This window comes from Hippopotamus amphibius, chromosome X, assembly GCF_030028045.1.
Source record: "Hippopotamus amphibius kiboko isolate mHipAmp2 chromosome X, mHipAmp2.hap2, whole genome shotgun sequence".
NCBI lineage: Eukaryota > Metazoa > Chordata > Mammalia > Artiodactyla > Hippopotamidae > Hippopotamus > Hippopotamus amphibius.
In genome coordinates, this window is record NC_080203.1 from 109580105 (window position 1) to 109597786 (window position 17682).

At 38.7% G+C, this 17682-nt stretch overlaps 1 protein-coding gene across 6 annotated transcripts in view; it reads left to right on the top strand.

Annotated features, from left to right (window-relative positions):
- The window catches only part of TAB3 (TGF-beta activated kinase 1 (MAP3K7) binding protein 3), an 88368-nt gene that overhangs the window by 39608 nt on the left and 31078 nt on the right, over positions 1-17682 (top strand). For 5 of the 6 annotated variants that reach the window (XM_057718193.1, XM_057718191.1, XM_057718194.1 and 2 more), the window contains one exon: positions 13362-13553. In XM_057718193.1, coding sequence (XP_057574176.1) covers positions 13452-13553 — 102 coding nt within the window. In that variant the 5' untranslated portion in view covers positions 13362-13451. Of the gene's footprint in view, positions 1-8708; positions 8823-13361; positions 13554-17682 lie in introns of all 6 variants that reach the window. The other variant, XM_057718192.1, reaches the window with a different exon arrangement.

Genomic DNA, 17682 nt, shown 5'->3' on the forward strand with positions numbered 1-17682 from the left:
GAAGCCATGGAAATGAGGAGCCCGCACACCACAATGAAGAGTAGCCCCCACTCACCGCAACTAAAAAGAAAGCCCGCGCACAGCAAAAAAAAGACCCAACACGGCCAATAAAATAAACAAATAAATAAATTTAACCCCCCCCCACCAAAAGGTGGAAAATTCAAACCATGCTTCAGAAAAAAAGTTAAATAAACCCTAAGGACTTTAAATAGTTTACATTTTAAATTAAAGCCTAGATTGTTAAAGTGGTAGAATCTCTTAGCATTTCAGATTTAGGAAGCTTTAAAAGGCGCAAACTAGAAAAATATACCCACTGATTCAGTTGTCTAAACCTATTTTTCATTTTTCTTAAGCATTCACAGGTCATTACATAGGTGATCTCTGATCCCCCAATATTTTATTGCGGGGTGGGGTGTGCAGAAGGTAGGGCGCAATGTTCATCTATATATTTTTCTATCTTACTAGCTATATTGGTTTAATATAGTGAAGTTCATTCTTCGGTATTTAACAAACATTTGAGCAGGTACTAGGTTAGATTCTGGAAATGCAGTGGTGAACAAGGGATAATCTCTGAATAGAACTACAGCCTTTCTGTTTGGTTTTTGTCTTATTTTGGCTTTGTATTTGGAAAATAATTCTAAACTTATAGAAGTTGCAAGAATAAATATAATACAGAGAACACTATATATCCTTTACCCAGATTCATGTATTTTTTTAAATTAATTAATTTATTTATTGGCTGTATTGGGTCTTCGTTGCTGCACACAGGCCTTCTCTAGTTGTGGTGAGCCGGGACTTTACTCTTTGTTGTGGTGCATGGGCTCCTCATTGCCGTGGCTTCTCTTGTTGCGGAGCACGGGCTCTAGGCGTGTGGGCTTCAGTAGTTGTGGCACACAGGCTCAGTAGTTGTGGCACACAGGCTCAATAGTTGTGGCACACGGGCTTAGTTGCTGCATGGCATGTGGGATCTTCCTGGAACAGGGATCGAACCCATGTCCCCTGCATTGGCAGGCGGATTCTTAACCACTGCACCACTAGGGAAGTCCCAACTTATTTATTTTATACGTGGTAGTTTGTTGAACTTCTTATCCCCTACCCCTATTTTGCCTGTCTCCCCTTTCCTCTCCCCATTGGTAACCACTGCTTTTTCTCTATATCTGTGAATCTGTTTCTGTTTTGTTATCTTCACTAGTTTTATTTTTTAGATTCCGCATACGAAGTGATAACATACATATTTCTCTGTCTGACTTTTTTCACTAAGCATAATACCCTCTAGGTCCATCTGTGTTATTGCAAATGGCAAATTTTCTTTCTTTTTTTATGGTTGAGTAGTATTCTGTCATATATATATATATATATCTCACATCATTTTTATCCATTCATCTGTTGACGGACACTTAGGTTGCTTCCATATCTTGACTATTGTAAGTAATGCTGCTGTGAACACTGGGGTGGCACATATCTTTTCAAGTAGTGTTTTTGTGTCCTTTGGATATATATCCAGGAGTGCAATTGCTGGATCGCGTGGGAACTCTATTTTCAGCTTTCTGAGGAACCTCCATACTCTTTTCCTCAGTGGCTGTGCCAATATACATTCCCACCAACAGTGTACAGGGATTCCCTTTTCTCTACATTCTCGCCAACACTGGCTATTTGTGGTCTTTTTGATGATAGACATTCTTGACAGTTGTGAGGTGATACCTCATTGTGGTTTTGATTTGCATTTCTTTGATAATTAGCAGTGTTGAGCATCTTTTCATGTGCCTGTTGACCATCTGCGTGTCTTCTTTGAAAAACTGTCTATTCAGGTCTTCTGCCCATTTTTTAATTGGGTTATTTCGGGGCCTTTTGAAATTGAATTGTATGAGCTGTTTGTATATGTTAGATGTTAACTCCTTATTGGTCATATCATTTGCAAATATTTTCTCCCATTCGGTAGGTTGTCTTTTTCTTTTGTCTGTGGTTTTCTTTGCTGTGTAAAGGCTTTTAAGTTTAATTATGCCCCATTTATTTATTTTTGTTTTTGTTTCTTTTGCTGTAGGAGGCAGATCTAGAAAAATGTTGCTACGATTTATGTCCAGGAGTGTTCCACTTATGTTTTCCTCTAGGAGTTTTGTGGTTTCCAGTCTTATATTTAGGTCTATAATCCATTTTGAGTTTGTTTTTATATATGGTGTGAGAAAATGTTCTAATTTCATTCCTTTATATGTAGCTGTCCAGTTTTCCCAGTACAACTTATTGAAGAAAGTGTATTTTCTCCTTTGTCGTAGATTAATTGACCTTATGTGCATGGGTTCATTTCTGGGCTCTCTGTTCTGTTCTTTGACCTGTGTGTCTGTTGCTACCCTGGCTTTCTTTTGATTCCATTTCCAATGGAATACTCCTTCCATTCTCTTTTACTCTGTGTGTCTTTAAATCTGAAGTGAGTCTCTTATAGGCAGCATATTATATGGTTCTTGTTTTTGTGTCTGTTCAGCCATTCTCTGTCTTTTGATTGGAGCATTTAGTCCATTTAAACTAATTATTGGTAGATATATATTTATTGCCATCTTGTAAGTTGTTTGGGAGTTATTTTTCTGGTTATTTTTTGTTCCTTTTTTTTCTTCGCCTTTGATTTGATGACTGTCTTTAGTGTTATGTTTGGATTCCTTTCTCTTTTTTGTGTTCTGTTATAGATTTTTTGGTTTGTGGTTACCATGAGGTTTATAAATAGCCATCTGTATGTATACATGATTGTTTCAAGTTGCTGATCTCTTAATTTCAAATGCTTTTTTAAAAAAATGTATTTATTTATTTATTTATTTATTGGCTGTGTTGGGTCTTTGTTGCTGCACACAGGCTTTCTCTAGTTGCTGCGAGCGGGGGCTACTCTTCATTGTGGTGTGCAGGCTCCTCATTGTAGTGGCTTCTCTTGTGGAGCACGGGCCCTAGGTGTGTGGACTTCAATAGTTGCAGCACATGGGCTCCATAGTTGTGGCTCATGGGCTCTAGAGCACAGGCTCAATAGTTGTGGCACACGGGCTTAGTTGCTCCGTGGCATGTGGAATCTTCCCAGAGCAGGGCTTGAACCCATGTCCCCTGCATTGGCAGGTGGATTCTTTACCACTGCGCCACCTAGGAAGTCCTCAGATGCATTTTAACAACCCTTATTTTTACTCTGCTCCCCCACGATTACTGTTTTCAACATATTATTTTACATCTTTTTGTTTTTGTGTCCCTTATTGAGGATATAGATGATTTTACTACTTTTGTCTTTTGAACTTCCTACTAGCTTTGTACTTGGTTAATTTACTACCTTTACTGTGTATTTGCCTTTACCAATGAGCTTTTTATTTTCATAATTTTCTTTATTTAATCGAAGTATAGTTGATTTACAGTGTTGTGCTAATATCTGCTATACAGCGAAGTTACTCAGTTATAAACATATATACATTCTTTTTTATATTCTTTTCCATTATGGTTTATCCCTGGAGATTGGATATAGTTCCCTGTGCTATACAATAGGACCTTGTTGTTTATCCATTCTAAATGTAATAGTTTGTATCCATTAACCCCAAACTTCCAATCTGTCCATCCCCCCACCCCCCCTTGACAACCACTAGTCTGTTCTCTTTGTCTGAGTCTGTTTCTGTTTTGTGTATAGGTTCATTTGTGCCATATTTTAGATTCCTCATATAAGTGATATCATATGGTATTTGTCTTTCTCTTTCTGAGTTATTTCACTTCATATGATAATCTCTCATTGCATCCATGTCACTGCAAATGGCATTGTTTCATTCTTTTTTATGGCTGAGTAGTATTCCATTGTATATATGTACTGCATCTTCTTTATCCGTTCATCTGTCAGTGGACATTTAGGTTGTTTCCATGTCTCAGCTATTGTGAATAGCGCTGCTATGAATATATCTTTTGGAATTATAGTTTTGTCCGGGTATATGCCCAGGAGTGGAATTGCTGGATCATATGGTAATTCTATTTTTAGGTTTCTGAGGAACCTCCATACTGTTTTCCATAGTGGCTACACCAACTTAGGTTCCTGCCAACAGTGTAGGAGGGTTCCCTTTTCTCCATATCCTTTCCAGCATTGGTTATTTCTATCATTTTTAATTATGGCCATTCTGACTGGTGTGAGGTGGTTTCTCATTGTAGTTTTGATTTGCATTTCACTAATAATTAGTGATGTTGAGCATCTTTTCATGTACCTACTGGCCATCTGTATGTCTTTTTTTTTTTACATATTTAATTAAATTAACTTATTTATTTGGCTGCATCAGGTATTAGTTGAGGCATGTGGGATCTTTAGTTACAGGATGTGAACTCTTAGCTGCGGCATGTGGGATCTAGTTCCCTGACCAGGGATTGAACCTGGGTCCCCTGCATTGGGAGCGTGGAGTCTTAGCCATTGGACCACCAGGGAAGTCCCTGTATGTCTTCTTTGGAGAAATGTCTATTAAGGTCTTCTGCTTATTTTTCTCTTGGGTTGTTTCTTTTTTGTTGTTGTTGAGTTGCATGAGCTGTTTGTATATTTTGGAGATTAAGCCCTTGTCAGTCGCATTATTTGCAAATATTTTCTCCTATTCCTTAGGTTGTCTTTTCATTTTCTTATGGTTTCCTTTGCTGTACAAAAGCTTGTAAATTTAATTTGGTCTCATTCGTTTATTTTTGTTTGTATTTTTATTGCCTTGGGAGACTGACCTAAGGAAACATTGGTATGATTTATGTCAGAGAATGTTTTGCTATGCTCTCTTCTGGGAGTTTTATGGTGTCATGTCTTATGTTTAAGTCTTTAAGCCATTTTGAGTTTATTTTTTTCCATGGTGTGAGGGTGTGTTCTGATTTCATTGATTTATATGCAGCTCTCCAGCTTTCCCAACACCACTTGCTGAAGAGACTGTCTTTTCTCCAGTGTATATTCTTGCCTCCTTTGTCAAAGGTTAATTGACCATAGGTGTGTGGCTTTATTTATGGGCTCTCTATTTTGTTCCATTGATCCGTATGTCTGTGTTTGTGCCAATACCACACTATTTTGATTCCTGTAGCTTTGTAGTATTGTCTGAAGTCTGGGAAGGTTATGCCTCCTGCTTTGTTTTTTTTTTTTTCCCCCCTCAGGATTTCTGGGTCTTTTATGTTTCCATATGAATTTTTAGATTATTTGTTCTAGTTGTGTGAAAAATGTCATGGATAATTCGATAGGGATCATGTTACATCTGTAGATTGTTTTGGGTAGTATTGCCATTTTAACAGTATTAATTCTTCCAGCCCCAGAGCATGGGATAGCTTTCCATTTCTTTGAATCCTCTTTAATTTCTTTTATTTATGTTTTATAGTTCTCCGTGTATAAGTCTTTCACCTCCTTGGTTGGGTTTATTCCTAGCTTTTTCTTTGTTTTTTGGCATGATTCTAAAAGGTACTGTTTTCTACATTCCCTTTCTGATATTTCATTCTTAGTGGAAAGAAATGCAACTGATTTCTGAATGTTAATCTCATATCCTGCTACTTTGGTGAATTCATTTATCAGATCTAGTAGTTTTTGTGTGGAATCCTTAGGGTTTTCTATATATAGTATCATGTCATCTGCATACAGTGACGGTTTTACCTCTTCCCTTCCAATTTGGATACCTTTTATTTCTTTTTCTTGTCTGATTGTTGTGTTTAGGACCTCCAATACTGTGTTGAATAGAAGTGGTGAGAGTGGGCATCCTTATCTTGTTCCAGATTTTAGTGGGAAGGCTTTCAACTTTTCACTGTTGAGTATTATATTGGCTGTGGGTTTTTCATAAATGGTTTTTATTATATTGAGATATGTTCCCTCTATACCTAGTTTGTTAAGAGTTTTTATCGTGAATGGATGTTGAATTTCGTCACAATGCTTTTTCTGCATCTATTGAGATGATCATGTGTTTTTTTGCTTTTCTTTTGTTAATGTGGTGTATCACATTGATTGATTTGTGTGTGTTGAACCATCTTGTGAACTTGGGATGAATCCCACTTGGTTGTGGTGTATGATCTTTCTTATGTGTTGTTGGATTCGGTTTGCGAGTATTTTGTTGAGAATTTTTGCATCTATATTCATCAAAGTTACTGGCCTGTAATTTTCTTTTTTGGTGATATCTTTGTCTGGTTTTGGTATCAGGATGATGGTGGCTTCATAGAATGTTTTTGAGAGTGTTCCCTCCTCTTTAGTCTTTTGGAAGAGTTTTAGAAGGTTGATATAAGTTCATCTTTGTATGTTTGGTATAATTCCCCAGTGAAGCCATCTGGTCCTGGACTTTTGTTTGTAGGGAGTTTTTTTTTAATTACAGATTCTGTTTCACTTCTAGTGATAGGACTGTTCAAATTATCTATTCTTGATTCAGTTTTGTGTGCTGTATATTTCTAGGAAATCTTCATTTCTGTTTGGTTCTTCTTTATGTGTTCTAACTCTTTGTTAAAGTTCTCATTGTGTTCATCCATTCTTCTCCAGATTCTTTAATCAGGTTTTTGGTCATTAGCTTGAACTCTTTTATCAGGTAGATGGTTTATTCCCACTTCATTTAGTTCTCCTTCTGGGGTTTTATCTTGTTCCTTTGATTGGAACATGTTGCTCTGCTGATTCATTTTGCCTAATTTGCCACTTTATTTCAACGTATCTGTTACATTGGTTATGTTTCCCAACCTTGGAGAAGTGGCCTTTTGTAGGAGACGTTCTAAGTGTTCCAGCAGCGCACTCTCCTGTGGTTACCAGAGCTATATTCTCTAGGGGTGCCCCCTGTGCGGTCTGTGTGGGTCCTTCTGTTGTAGCAGGCTATGTCATTTTGCTAAGTGTGGCTGGTCCCTGGTCTGGTTAGGTGTCAGGCCCTGCGTTGTGCAGAGGTTGCCAGCAGCTGGTTGGGTGGGCAAGTTCCTGAGGCAACTGGCTATGGAATCCCTGGTGTCCTAGGGCTAGTGCTGGCGTAGTAGTGGGCAGGCCCATGTTCAGGGCTGGGTAGTTGTGGGGCTGGGATTCCCAGTTCTGGTATCAGCCTGCTGGTAAGTAGGGCTGGTTCTTGACTTAACTGGCTATGGGTTCCGTGGTGTCCACAGCTGGTGCTGGCCCACTGGTGAGTGGGGTTGGATCCCAGGGTGGCTGGCTGAGGGGCTCAGGGTGTCTCAGAGCTGGTGTCATCTTGCTGGTGGGTGGGGAAGGGGCCTAGTGGGTCCTATGGCTGTTGCTGCTCTCCTGGTGGGGGAGGCTGCATCCCCGCCTGGCTAGTTGTTTGGCCTGAGGCATCCCAGTACTGGTGTCTACAGGCTGGTGGGCAGGGATGATGTGGGATCCTGAGGCTCATAAGCTAGATGGAGGATTCCAAAATGGCACATGGCAGCACTAATGTCTATATGATAGAACAAGCTCTGCAAAATGACTGCCGCCAGTGTCTGTGTCCCCAGGGTGAGTGCCAGTTGCCTCCTGCCTCTTTGGGAGACTCTCCAAGGTCAGTAGGTGGGTCTGACCCAGGCTCCTTTCAAATTACTGTTTCTGCCCTGGTTTCTGGAGCATGTGAGATTTTGTGTGTGCCCTTAAGAATGGAGTCTCTATTTCCCACTGCCCTTGGTTCTGAAGGAAAGCCCTGCTGGCCTTCAAAGCCAAATGTTCTGGGGACTCATCTTCCAAGTGTAGGACACCAGGGCTGGGGAGCCCAGTGTGGAGCTCAGACCCCTTGCTCCTTGGGGAGAACCTCTGCAATTGTAGTTATCCTCCTGTTAGTGGGTTGCCCACCTAGTGGTTTGGGTCTTGACTATACCACGACTTTACCTCTTGTACTCATCTCATTGCGGTTCCTTTATATCCTTAGTTGTAGAAGATCTTTTCTGGTAGATTCCTGACTTTCTTATCAACAGTTGCTCTGTAAATAGTTATAATTTTGGTGTGCCTGTGAGAGGAGGTGAGCTCAGGGTCTTCCTACTCTGCCATCTTGTTGTAAGTCCTTTCCCTGTGTGCTTTTGTAACTTGCTCCATCTCTGTGCACAGATGTGTGCGTGCATGTTTGTATATATGCACATATATACATTTTTTCCTGAACCATTTGAAAGTAAGGTGCATATGTGATGCCCTTTACTCCTAAATGCTTCATTGCCTAATTCCTAAAAATAGGGGTATTCTCATAGATAACTGCAGCACAATTACCAAGTCAGTAAATTTATTAATTTCAGTACATTTAAACATTGGTAGAATACTTTTCCTAATGTACTGTCCACATTTCTGTTTTGTCAAGTGATCTATTCATTTCTTTTATAACATTTTCTCCATTTAGTGTAGTATCCAATCTGGGATCAAGACATTAGATTTAGTTGTTCTGATTCTAATATCTCTTTTAATCTTTGATTTTTCTAGCCTTTCTTTTATGACATTGACTTTTTTTTTTTAAGATGACACCTTTCCACTCCCTGCTTTTTATTTTTAATAGAACATTTCTTATTTGGGGTTTATCTATTTTTTCATGAATAGTTTCAGATTATGTATTCCTAAAGTTGAATGTTATAAAGTGATATGTTTTTCTCAGGGTGTCACATCTGCAGGCATTCGCTATCCACCTGTCCCTCATTGGTGATGTTAATTTTGATTACCCAAGATGTTGTTCGATATATCCACTGTATAGTTAAATTTTCCCCTTGAAACTAATAAGCATTTCTCTGGGGAGACACATCAAGACCATTTAGTATAGCCTAACTTCATCCAAATTTTCCCGTAGATTTAGTATCCATTGATGATTCTTTATTGAAGTAGTCTGTACTGTGATGGCTGCAAAATGATGATTTTTCCAGCTCCAGCACCTCCCGCAAACATTTACCAGTTGGATTCCACTGTAAGCAGAAGCCCTCCCTTCTCCTTTATTTGTGTATCTGTGTATTTATTTATTATTGGGCTATTTAACTATTATATGTAAGGACTCGGATTCTTCTTTTCTACATGCCTATGATTCATAACTGTCCTTAATTATTTTGGTCCTCAAATTGTCACAGATTTGGCCAGTGGGAGAGTCTTCAAGCTGACTCTCAGGTCCTTGTAACAAGCTCCCATCATTCTTTGAGTACTTCCCCACTCTCTGGCATAACACATTCTTGGTGGAGCTTCAGTTCCATATGTGAGACCTTCAGATACGCTGGTGGCTCCAGTATAGTGTGTGTGCGGCTCTTGTGAGGATAAGCACAGCCTGCTGTGGCAGCATAGTGGAGGGTCCTTTAGCCCAGTGTAGATGGAGGAGAGTTATGGCAGCAGGACCAAGGAGTGGGGGTGGGGGGTGGGGTGGGGAGGGGATGGCTGTCAATGGAAGCCTTCTTGGAGGAGGAGATGCCACCAATACTGACATGCATGCCATCAGTATGGCTTGGAGAAGCAGTGGGAAGGGAGATAGATAGAAAAGTATTTCAGGCATATGGATGATCATGGGCTAATGCCCTGAGAGGAGGTGGCGTGGGACATCCATGCACAGGATCACACATAGCTCTGTTTGGTTGAGATTAGAAAACATGCTCTGGCTGTGATGTAGGGGAAGGCAAGACCCGAGGCGGGAAGAGCAGCAAGGAGGTTGCTGGTATAATGCTGATGAGAACAATATTCAGACATGTCCTGAATGCTTCCTGACTTATTACTGTTTGCCTTTTAAATTTTACTACAACCCTACAATTATTTCTATTTTAAATATGAAGCTTCAGAGGCGTAAAAGTTGAGTATCTTTTCTAGATACTACTAAATGGCTGAACCAGGGTGCACACCATCACCCATTTGATTTAACATTCTTGTTTAGTTCGTCGTGCAAAAATGGGAAGTCAAAGGAGCACACTCTGGTTTCTAGTTTTGTTAACTGAGTGAATAGTAGAAACGTTCTTTTTTTTTTTTTAAGCTCTGTATTGCAATATAATTGCTTTACACTTTTTAACCAGCTTTTGAGGTACAGCAAAGTGAAACAGCCTTATTTATACATATATCCCCATATCCCCTCCCTCCCGCGACTCCCTCCCGCCCTCCCTGTCCTGGCCCTCCAAGGCATCACCCGTCATCGAGTTGATCTCCCTTTATTATACAGCAACATCCCACTAGCTATCTACTTTACAGTTCGTAGTGTATATATGTCTGTGCTTCTCTCTCACTTCGTCCCAGCTCCCGCTTTGCCCCCCGCCCCCCCAACTCCGTGTCCTCCAGTCCATTCTCTGCATCTGCATCCTTATTCTTGCCCTGTCACTGGGTTCATCAGTACCATTTTTTGTTTTTTGTTTTTTTTAGATTCCATATATATGAGTTAGCATACAGTATTTGTTTTTCTCTTTCTGGCTTACTTCACTCTGTATGACAGACTCTAGGTCTATCCACCTCATTACATATAGCTCCATCTCATCCCTTTTTATGGCTGAGTAATATTTCATTGTATATACGTGCCACATCTTCTTTATCCATTCATCTGTTGATGGACATTTAGGTTGCTTCCATGTCCTGGCTATTGTAAATAGTGCTGCAATGAACATCATGGTACATGTTTCTTTTTGGATTAAGGTTTTCTCTGGGTATATGGCCAGGAGTGGGATTACTGGATCATATGGTAGTTCTGTTTGTAGTTTTTTAAGGAACCTCCAAACTGTTTTCCATAATGGCTGTACCAACTTACATTCCCACCAACAGTGTAGGAGAGTTCCCTTTTTTCCACACCCTCTCCAGCATTTATTGTTTCTAGAGTTTTTGATGATGGCCATTCTGACCAGTGTGAGGTGATCCCTCCTTGTGGCTTTGACTTGCATTTCTCTAATGACTAGTGATGCTGAGCATCTTTTCATGTGTTTGTTGGCCATCTGGATGTCTTCTTTGGAGAAATGTCTATTTAGGTCTTCCATCCATGTGTGGATTGGGTTATTTGCTTTTTTGGTATTAAGCTGCATGAGCTGCTTGTATATTTTGAAGATTAATCCTTTGTCTGTTGCTTCGTTGGCAAGTATTTCCTCCCATTCTGAGGGTTGTCTTCTTGTCTTGTTTATGGTTTCTTTCTCTGTGCAAAAGCTTTTAAGTTTCATGAGGTCCCATTTGTTTATTCTTGATTTTATTTCTATTATTTTAGGAGGTGGGTCAAAAAGGATCTTGCTTTGATGTATGTCATAGAGTGTTCTGCCTATGTTTTCCTTTAGGAGTTTTATAGTGTCTGGCCTTACGTTTAGGTCTTTAATCCATTTTGAGTTTCTTTTTGTGTATGGTGTTAGGAAGTGTTCTAATTTCATTCTTTGACATGTTGCTGTCCAATTTTCGCAGCACCACTTATTGAAGAGGCTGTCTTTTTTTCCATTGTATATTCTTCCCTCCTAGTAGTAACGTTCTTAGAGAGAACCCAGTATTTGGGGAAGGATTGTGGTGAGGAGTTCCTTTTTGTACATAGTGACTAATATCTTTGGGTATATACAGATGGTGCTGTGTATAGGCAGTAGACTCTATGTGTCTGGTGTCTTAGAGCATGCATGGTGCTTAAGATAGCAGTTTGGGAATCATCAATCAGCCTTTAAATGCTTTTGAAACCATAGTAGTCGACGTCATCATTGGGCACAGGGATAGAGACTGAGAAGAGAAGGCGGCTTAGGGCAAAAACCAGGCAAGCATTAATGTGACAAAGAGAGGTGGGAAGAAGCCAGGCTAGTGTGATGTCATAGAGGCTGAAAAAAGGAATGAATGATCAGTAGTGTCAGATGCTGCAAAGGTCAAGGGGCATAGGGACCAGAAGATAAGTTGTCTGGATTTAGCAGCAGAGAGATGATGAAGAGAGTATTTCAGTGGAACAGTGATTTGAGCCAGATTAGAGCAGACTAAGGAATGCATTGCAGGGAACAGAACTGTATAGGGAGGCCAGAAAGCCTACATACGTGTGCATATTGGAAGTTATCTGTATTCTTTTCCCATATTTTGATTTTTCTTTAGGTTCACTAGATAGCCTCCATGTTGATGTTGGAAGTCATTAAAGCAGTCCCTAATAGCTACTTTTACCTGTGGTTAGTCAGAGTCTTATCCATAGGGGCTTTGTTGCCACCTCATGGACACAAAGAGTGTATATTACTGTTGACAGTCTTGGCTTAGAAGGAAGAAAAGAGAGCTCGATGCCCAGTAAAAGTAAACAGATTGCATGCAAAATGAAATTCCTTGTTTATAATGAAAGTCAAATTTGAGATTACATGGTATTTATTTTTCAGTTATATATTTAATTATAAACAAGCAGAAGTAATTCAGTATTTTCCTTCAGCATTTTAAAGTTTTAAAATATTCTCTCTAGTTCTGTACATTGCCCCAGGTAATGGTATTATCTAAAGTTTCAGGGCCTGTTTGCAAGAAACAGATTTGGTGTGGGATGACCCTCCCTTATATGTGTGGTTTAGATTTGTATCTTATAGTCATGATTTCCATACATCTTATGAAGATGCAGGTGTTTACTTCCCAGTCTTAAAAATATTTGACCATCTCCTGAGTGATCACAGCAGAAATATTATGAGATTGTATGGTATACACTGTACATTTTTCTGCTTATAAGAATGGGGAATATAGATTAAAAAATGGGTAGGTTAATTGATCCTTGATGGTGCCACTTGATTTATGATTTCATTATTACTTCACTAGTTGCCTTTATTTACGTGGGTGTTTAACCTGACTAGTACCAGTGAGATTGGGGGTCATTTGCCTCTACTCAAACTGTGCCCCCAAATCCTGGCATTTTAGCACCTGTGCCAGCTGCACCAGAACTAGGTGAAAGCCTAGCTAGACAGGTCTGACTGCTGACGGGCCACCAGCATCATCTTTGAAAACAAAGGATTCTACATTTCCACTTTTGTTTGCCCACTAGTTTCGTTTAGACGTTGGGTTTCCTTTACTCAGACTTCAAATTCAAAGCTTTTGACTTCAAAGTACAGGGAGAATATATGACAAAAAGAACATGTATGATTTGTGGTGTTATTATCAATTCCTGTTGGCTTATTTTATTACTTCAGACATCAAAATGATTATCCTGCTTTAGAGCAGTGATATGATAGCCCTTAGGAAAATAGAAATGATTATACATAAGTAGGATTTCTCAAGACTTAGAAAAATAAAGTTGCCAAATAATAATACTCTGTATTTTTTAATCCAGCTGCTGCATTTTTCATTTTTTAAGCATTAAAATGGAACTGAAGATTTGGGAATTTTTTTGTTGTTGTTTTTAAACCAATGATTAGCTATATATTACATCAGAAAAATCTTTAGCTAAGTAGAATTTGTCAATTTTCCAACCTTAGAATTTGGTGTACTTATTTTAGATCTCTCCATTGTAATGTGTTGATGGTTTTTATTTGAATAAAGTGAAATATGTAATTGAATTTAACCATACTTTAATTTCTTTTAATAGAAAATGACTGCAGTATTGGAAGATCATTACTATTGGAAGGCCGGTTAGCATCCATTTCATAAGAGAAGCTTGATCACCATTTGTTCAGACATGGCGCAAAGCAGTCCACAGCTTGATATGCAGGTTCTCCATGACCTCCGACAACGTTTCCCTGAGATTCCAGAGGGTGTGGTGTCTCAGTGCATGTTACAGGTAGATTAGCCACCAACGATAGTGATATTAAGTTACAGTTTTCCTTATTAGACCTGGCTTTATGTTGTAGTGATGAACTCAGTTTTCTTGTTTCTGTTGGGGGGACATTTAGAGCAGCATTTCTCAACCTTGGCACTGTCGACATTTTGGGCTCGATGTATTGTTTGCTGTGGGGGTCTGCCTTGTGCATTGTAGGATGGTTGGCAGCATCTGTGGCCTCCACCCAGTAAATGCCATTAGTATCCCTGCAGTTGTGACAACCAAAAATGTCTCCATGGGAGACAGAGTCTCCCCCATTGAGAACCAGTGATTTAGAGAAAAGCGTAAAGGTGTGTAGCAAAAAGAAAAAAAAGATTCTTCATGTATATCACTTCTTAAATTTTGGGGATTGTGTCATCAATCCCCAAATCCTTAGAATTGAATTTTGAATCTCAAATTTATCTTTATAACTTCTTAAACTGTATACTTTTTTAGCCTATTTTTAAAAGTTTTTAGAGAGTTGCCTCCCTTTCTTAACTGTTTTTCTAGTCGGTAAATGCTTACTAATATCTAATTTTAAGTGTAAGGCTACTTTCTTTAAACACATTACTTTTGTCTTATTGTCTTCTATTGAAATAAATCTTTCATCTCTGATAGAATGTGTCTTCCCACTCAGGGGGAAACAGAGTGATAGGCCTAACACTCCCCCTGTTGAGTTTTGCATCATCCTTAACAGAATCGCAGTGTGTTTTGGGTTATAGCATTTCCCCTAGTTGGTTGACTTTTGGCAGCAGCATTTCTATCCTGCCCACTGGACTTCCTTACACAATCAGTTCAAACTCTACCTTACTGCATAATATGTAAGCTGTCTTTTACAGTGTTAGCTGTTCAGGATATAACGTAAACCTATGTATAGTTGAGATTAATTTCAGATAGAGACTCACAGATCAGTGGTGGTAACAGAGGTGCTTCCCTTGTTTGCAAGCCCTTCTGCTAGGTCTCGCTTTTGTGTTATAGCTTGTCTTTATTTTTTCTAACATACGTTTCTAGTCTGAATTTCCACTCTTTACTTTAGCCCCAATTTGGTCTCTGGTAGAGCAAAGGTACTTCCCACTGGAGGGAAACCCTTCTAGTTTAAACTACTTCCTAGCAGTCACCTTCATATGTTATTCTAGGGCCCCACCTAGCTCTGACCTTGTTTTTTTTAATTTAATTTTATTTAGCCCTTTATTACCTGTATTTTTTTGTGGCTTTGTGTCTTCGTTTTACTGCATTGAAAGAATGGAACTTTAAATTCAACTCAGTGCACATTTGTTGATAAGTTATATTGTCCTAAGTCTTTTACTGTTTTGTTCCTTTGGGATTAATATTGTTTATCAGTATGGAGACTTATCACCCACTGGCTCTGGAAAGTCTGTTTGCATTAAAATATATAAGACTCAGTAGCTGGCCTTTTTTTCCTTTTAATTGAAGTATAATTGATTTACAATGTTGTGTTAGTTTCAGGTGTACAGCACAGTGATTCAGTTATACGTATATCCATTCTTTACAGATTCTTTTCCATTATAGGTTACTATAAGATTTTTTTTAAGTTCTTTATTGGAATATAATTGCTTTATACTCTTGTACCAGTTTTTGAGGTACACCAAAGTCAGTCAGCTGTATTTACACACATATCCCCATATTCCCTCCCTCTGGGGACTCCCCCCCCCCCCCCCCCCGTCCCGGCCCCATAAGGCATCACCCATCATCGAGTTGATCTCCCTTTGTTATACAGCAACTTCCCACTGGCCATCTGTTTTACAGTTGGTAGTATATATAAGTCTATGCTACTCTCTCACTTCATCCCAGCTTCCCCTTCGCCCTCCGCCCCCCCCCCAAATATGAGATTTTGAATACAGTATAGTGCCCTGTGCTATAGCTATACAGTAGGTCCTTGTTTATCTATATTATCCCAAACTCCTAATTTATCCCTCGCTCCCCCTCCAGTAGTTTGCATTTATTTTTATAAATTTATTAATTTATTTATTGGCTGTGTTGGGTCTTTGTTGCTGCACATGGGCTTTCTCTAGTTGCTGAGAGCAGGGGCTACTCTTCATTGTGGTGCGCAGGCTCCTCATTGTAGTGGCTTCTCTTGTTGTGGAGCACGGGCCCTAGGCGCATGGGCTTCCATAGTTGTGGCACATGGGCTCCGTAGTTGTGGCTCACGGGCTCTAGAGCACAGGCTCAATAGTTGTGGCGCGTGGGCTTATTTGCTCCGTGGCATGTGGAATCTTCCCAGAGCAGGGCTCGAACCCGTGTCCCCTGCATTGACAGGTGGATTCTTTACCACTGCGCCACCTACAAAGTCCCAGTAGTTTGCATTTAATACATGAGCTTTAAAGTGTCTCTCTAGGCTATCATCCCCTAGTTTAGGATCACTTTTTAGGGGTATGATGCTTTATTGCCTCAGTCCTTTCATGAGTGTTCACATATGGCTTCTTAAAAATTCTGACCACTTTATCCAGCTAAACAGTTTTTATTTCTTTATTCTTCATATTTACTGTTTGATTGATTTTTTTTATCCTTTTTTTTTTTCCTTTGGACATTTAGCAGGTCAGATATGACATTTGAATCTATTGTGGTGGTATTTTTAAAATACTTCCATGAAGATAATATTTAAATACCTTGTATTTGTGGTTTAAAATTTTTCTTCTTAGGAAATGTACTCAGCTTGTCACTGTAGACCTACATTTGAATAGGCTGACAACTCCAACTTTGCATCATTTGAATTTGGATGTTTTTGGTGGCAGTACGAATTAGGGCACCTAATTCGATATAGAAAACATGAAGTTTTAGGATAATTAATGAAAATGTCACATAGTAAAGTGTTACTGCTTTAGGTTTCAAATAAAACTCTAATTTTTGTTCTCCTTTTAATCCATAGGTTTATAAAAAACTTGAAGGAGCTACTTTATTTTCTCTTTTTCTTTCCCTTATATCTGTCAGTGACATTGTCTAGTTGGCAGTCAGTTTGAATCCTTTGGCTCCAAATTTGCTTAGTATCTAACTTCTTTCCCTTGATCAGCATGGTTTCGAGCAGGATAAGAAAAAACCCAAACTTAAGTTTTTTCTTCTTAAATTTGAACAATTCCTTTTTTCCTTGGTTTAGAAAGTATTTTAAAAAGTATTTGAATTTTAGTATCAAAAGTTTTATATAAAGGAGAAGGATAAAAGTTATTATGAGGTTTTGATAAAGCCATTTCTTTGAATTTCTGAGAACTCATTTGACGAAGGTTTGCGCGACTGAACTTTCTTTTACTTCCTAAAGTTTCAGTGTAGTAATGTACTCTTGGCCTAACATCCTGTTCCATGAAATTACTGTGTTATAATAGAAAGAGCACTGAGAGAAGACCAAGAATCTAGAACTTGCTTTCCAGTTACCTAGTTAAGTGCTTATTGTCAAGTCATGTAATTTCCCAGGCATCTCTTTACTCATCTGTAAATGAGTTGAGTTGGAGTAGATGATCCCTAAGAGTTCTCCCAGCTCTAAAATTAAAGCATTTCATGACCTGTTTTACATTTAGCTTTATTTGGTTCTCAGCAGAAGTGGAGTGTTTGCTTTTGTTTTTATATAAAATGCACTTTTCCCTGGAATATAGTAATATGTGTATATGTGCATATCTGTGTATGTATTTATGAAATATGGAGAAGGTCATGATAATTGAGAAGCTTTAATAGATTATTTCAAAGACAGTGAATAATTGTGTTTTAGGCCAATAAAATAGTTGTGAATTGTGTATTTTAGTGGAAAACTACCTTATAGTACCTTGCAATTTTCAAAAGAGGAAACCTTTTATTAGTTTGATTACTGTCAATTGGAACATCTAAAATATCAGTTTGCTATTTACCATCTTTGTGTGTGTGTATATAATTCAAAAAATTGAACTCTTCAAAAGATTTTGAAAGTTTACCAAGCTATGTTTGAGCAGGTAAAAAATTTTGAGACTGTGGGAATGTGAATGAATTTCATTAAGGCAGTCAAGATCTGGTTTTGTGTTAAATTACCATAAGTTTGGCAAAGTCACGGAACCATAATTCCAAAAGTGGATTTGTTTTTTTTACTGATTTCTTTTTTTAACTTAATGTTTCATAATGAAACAGACAGTTG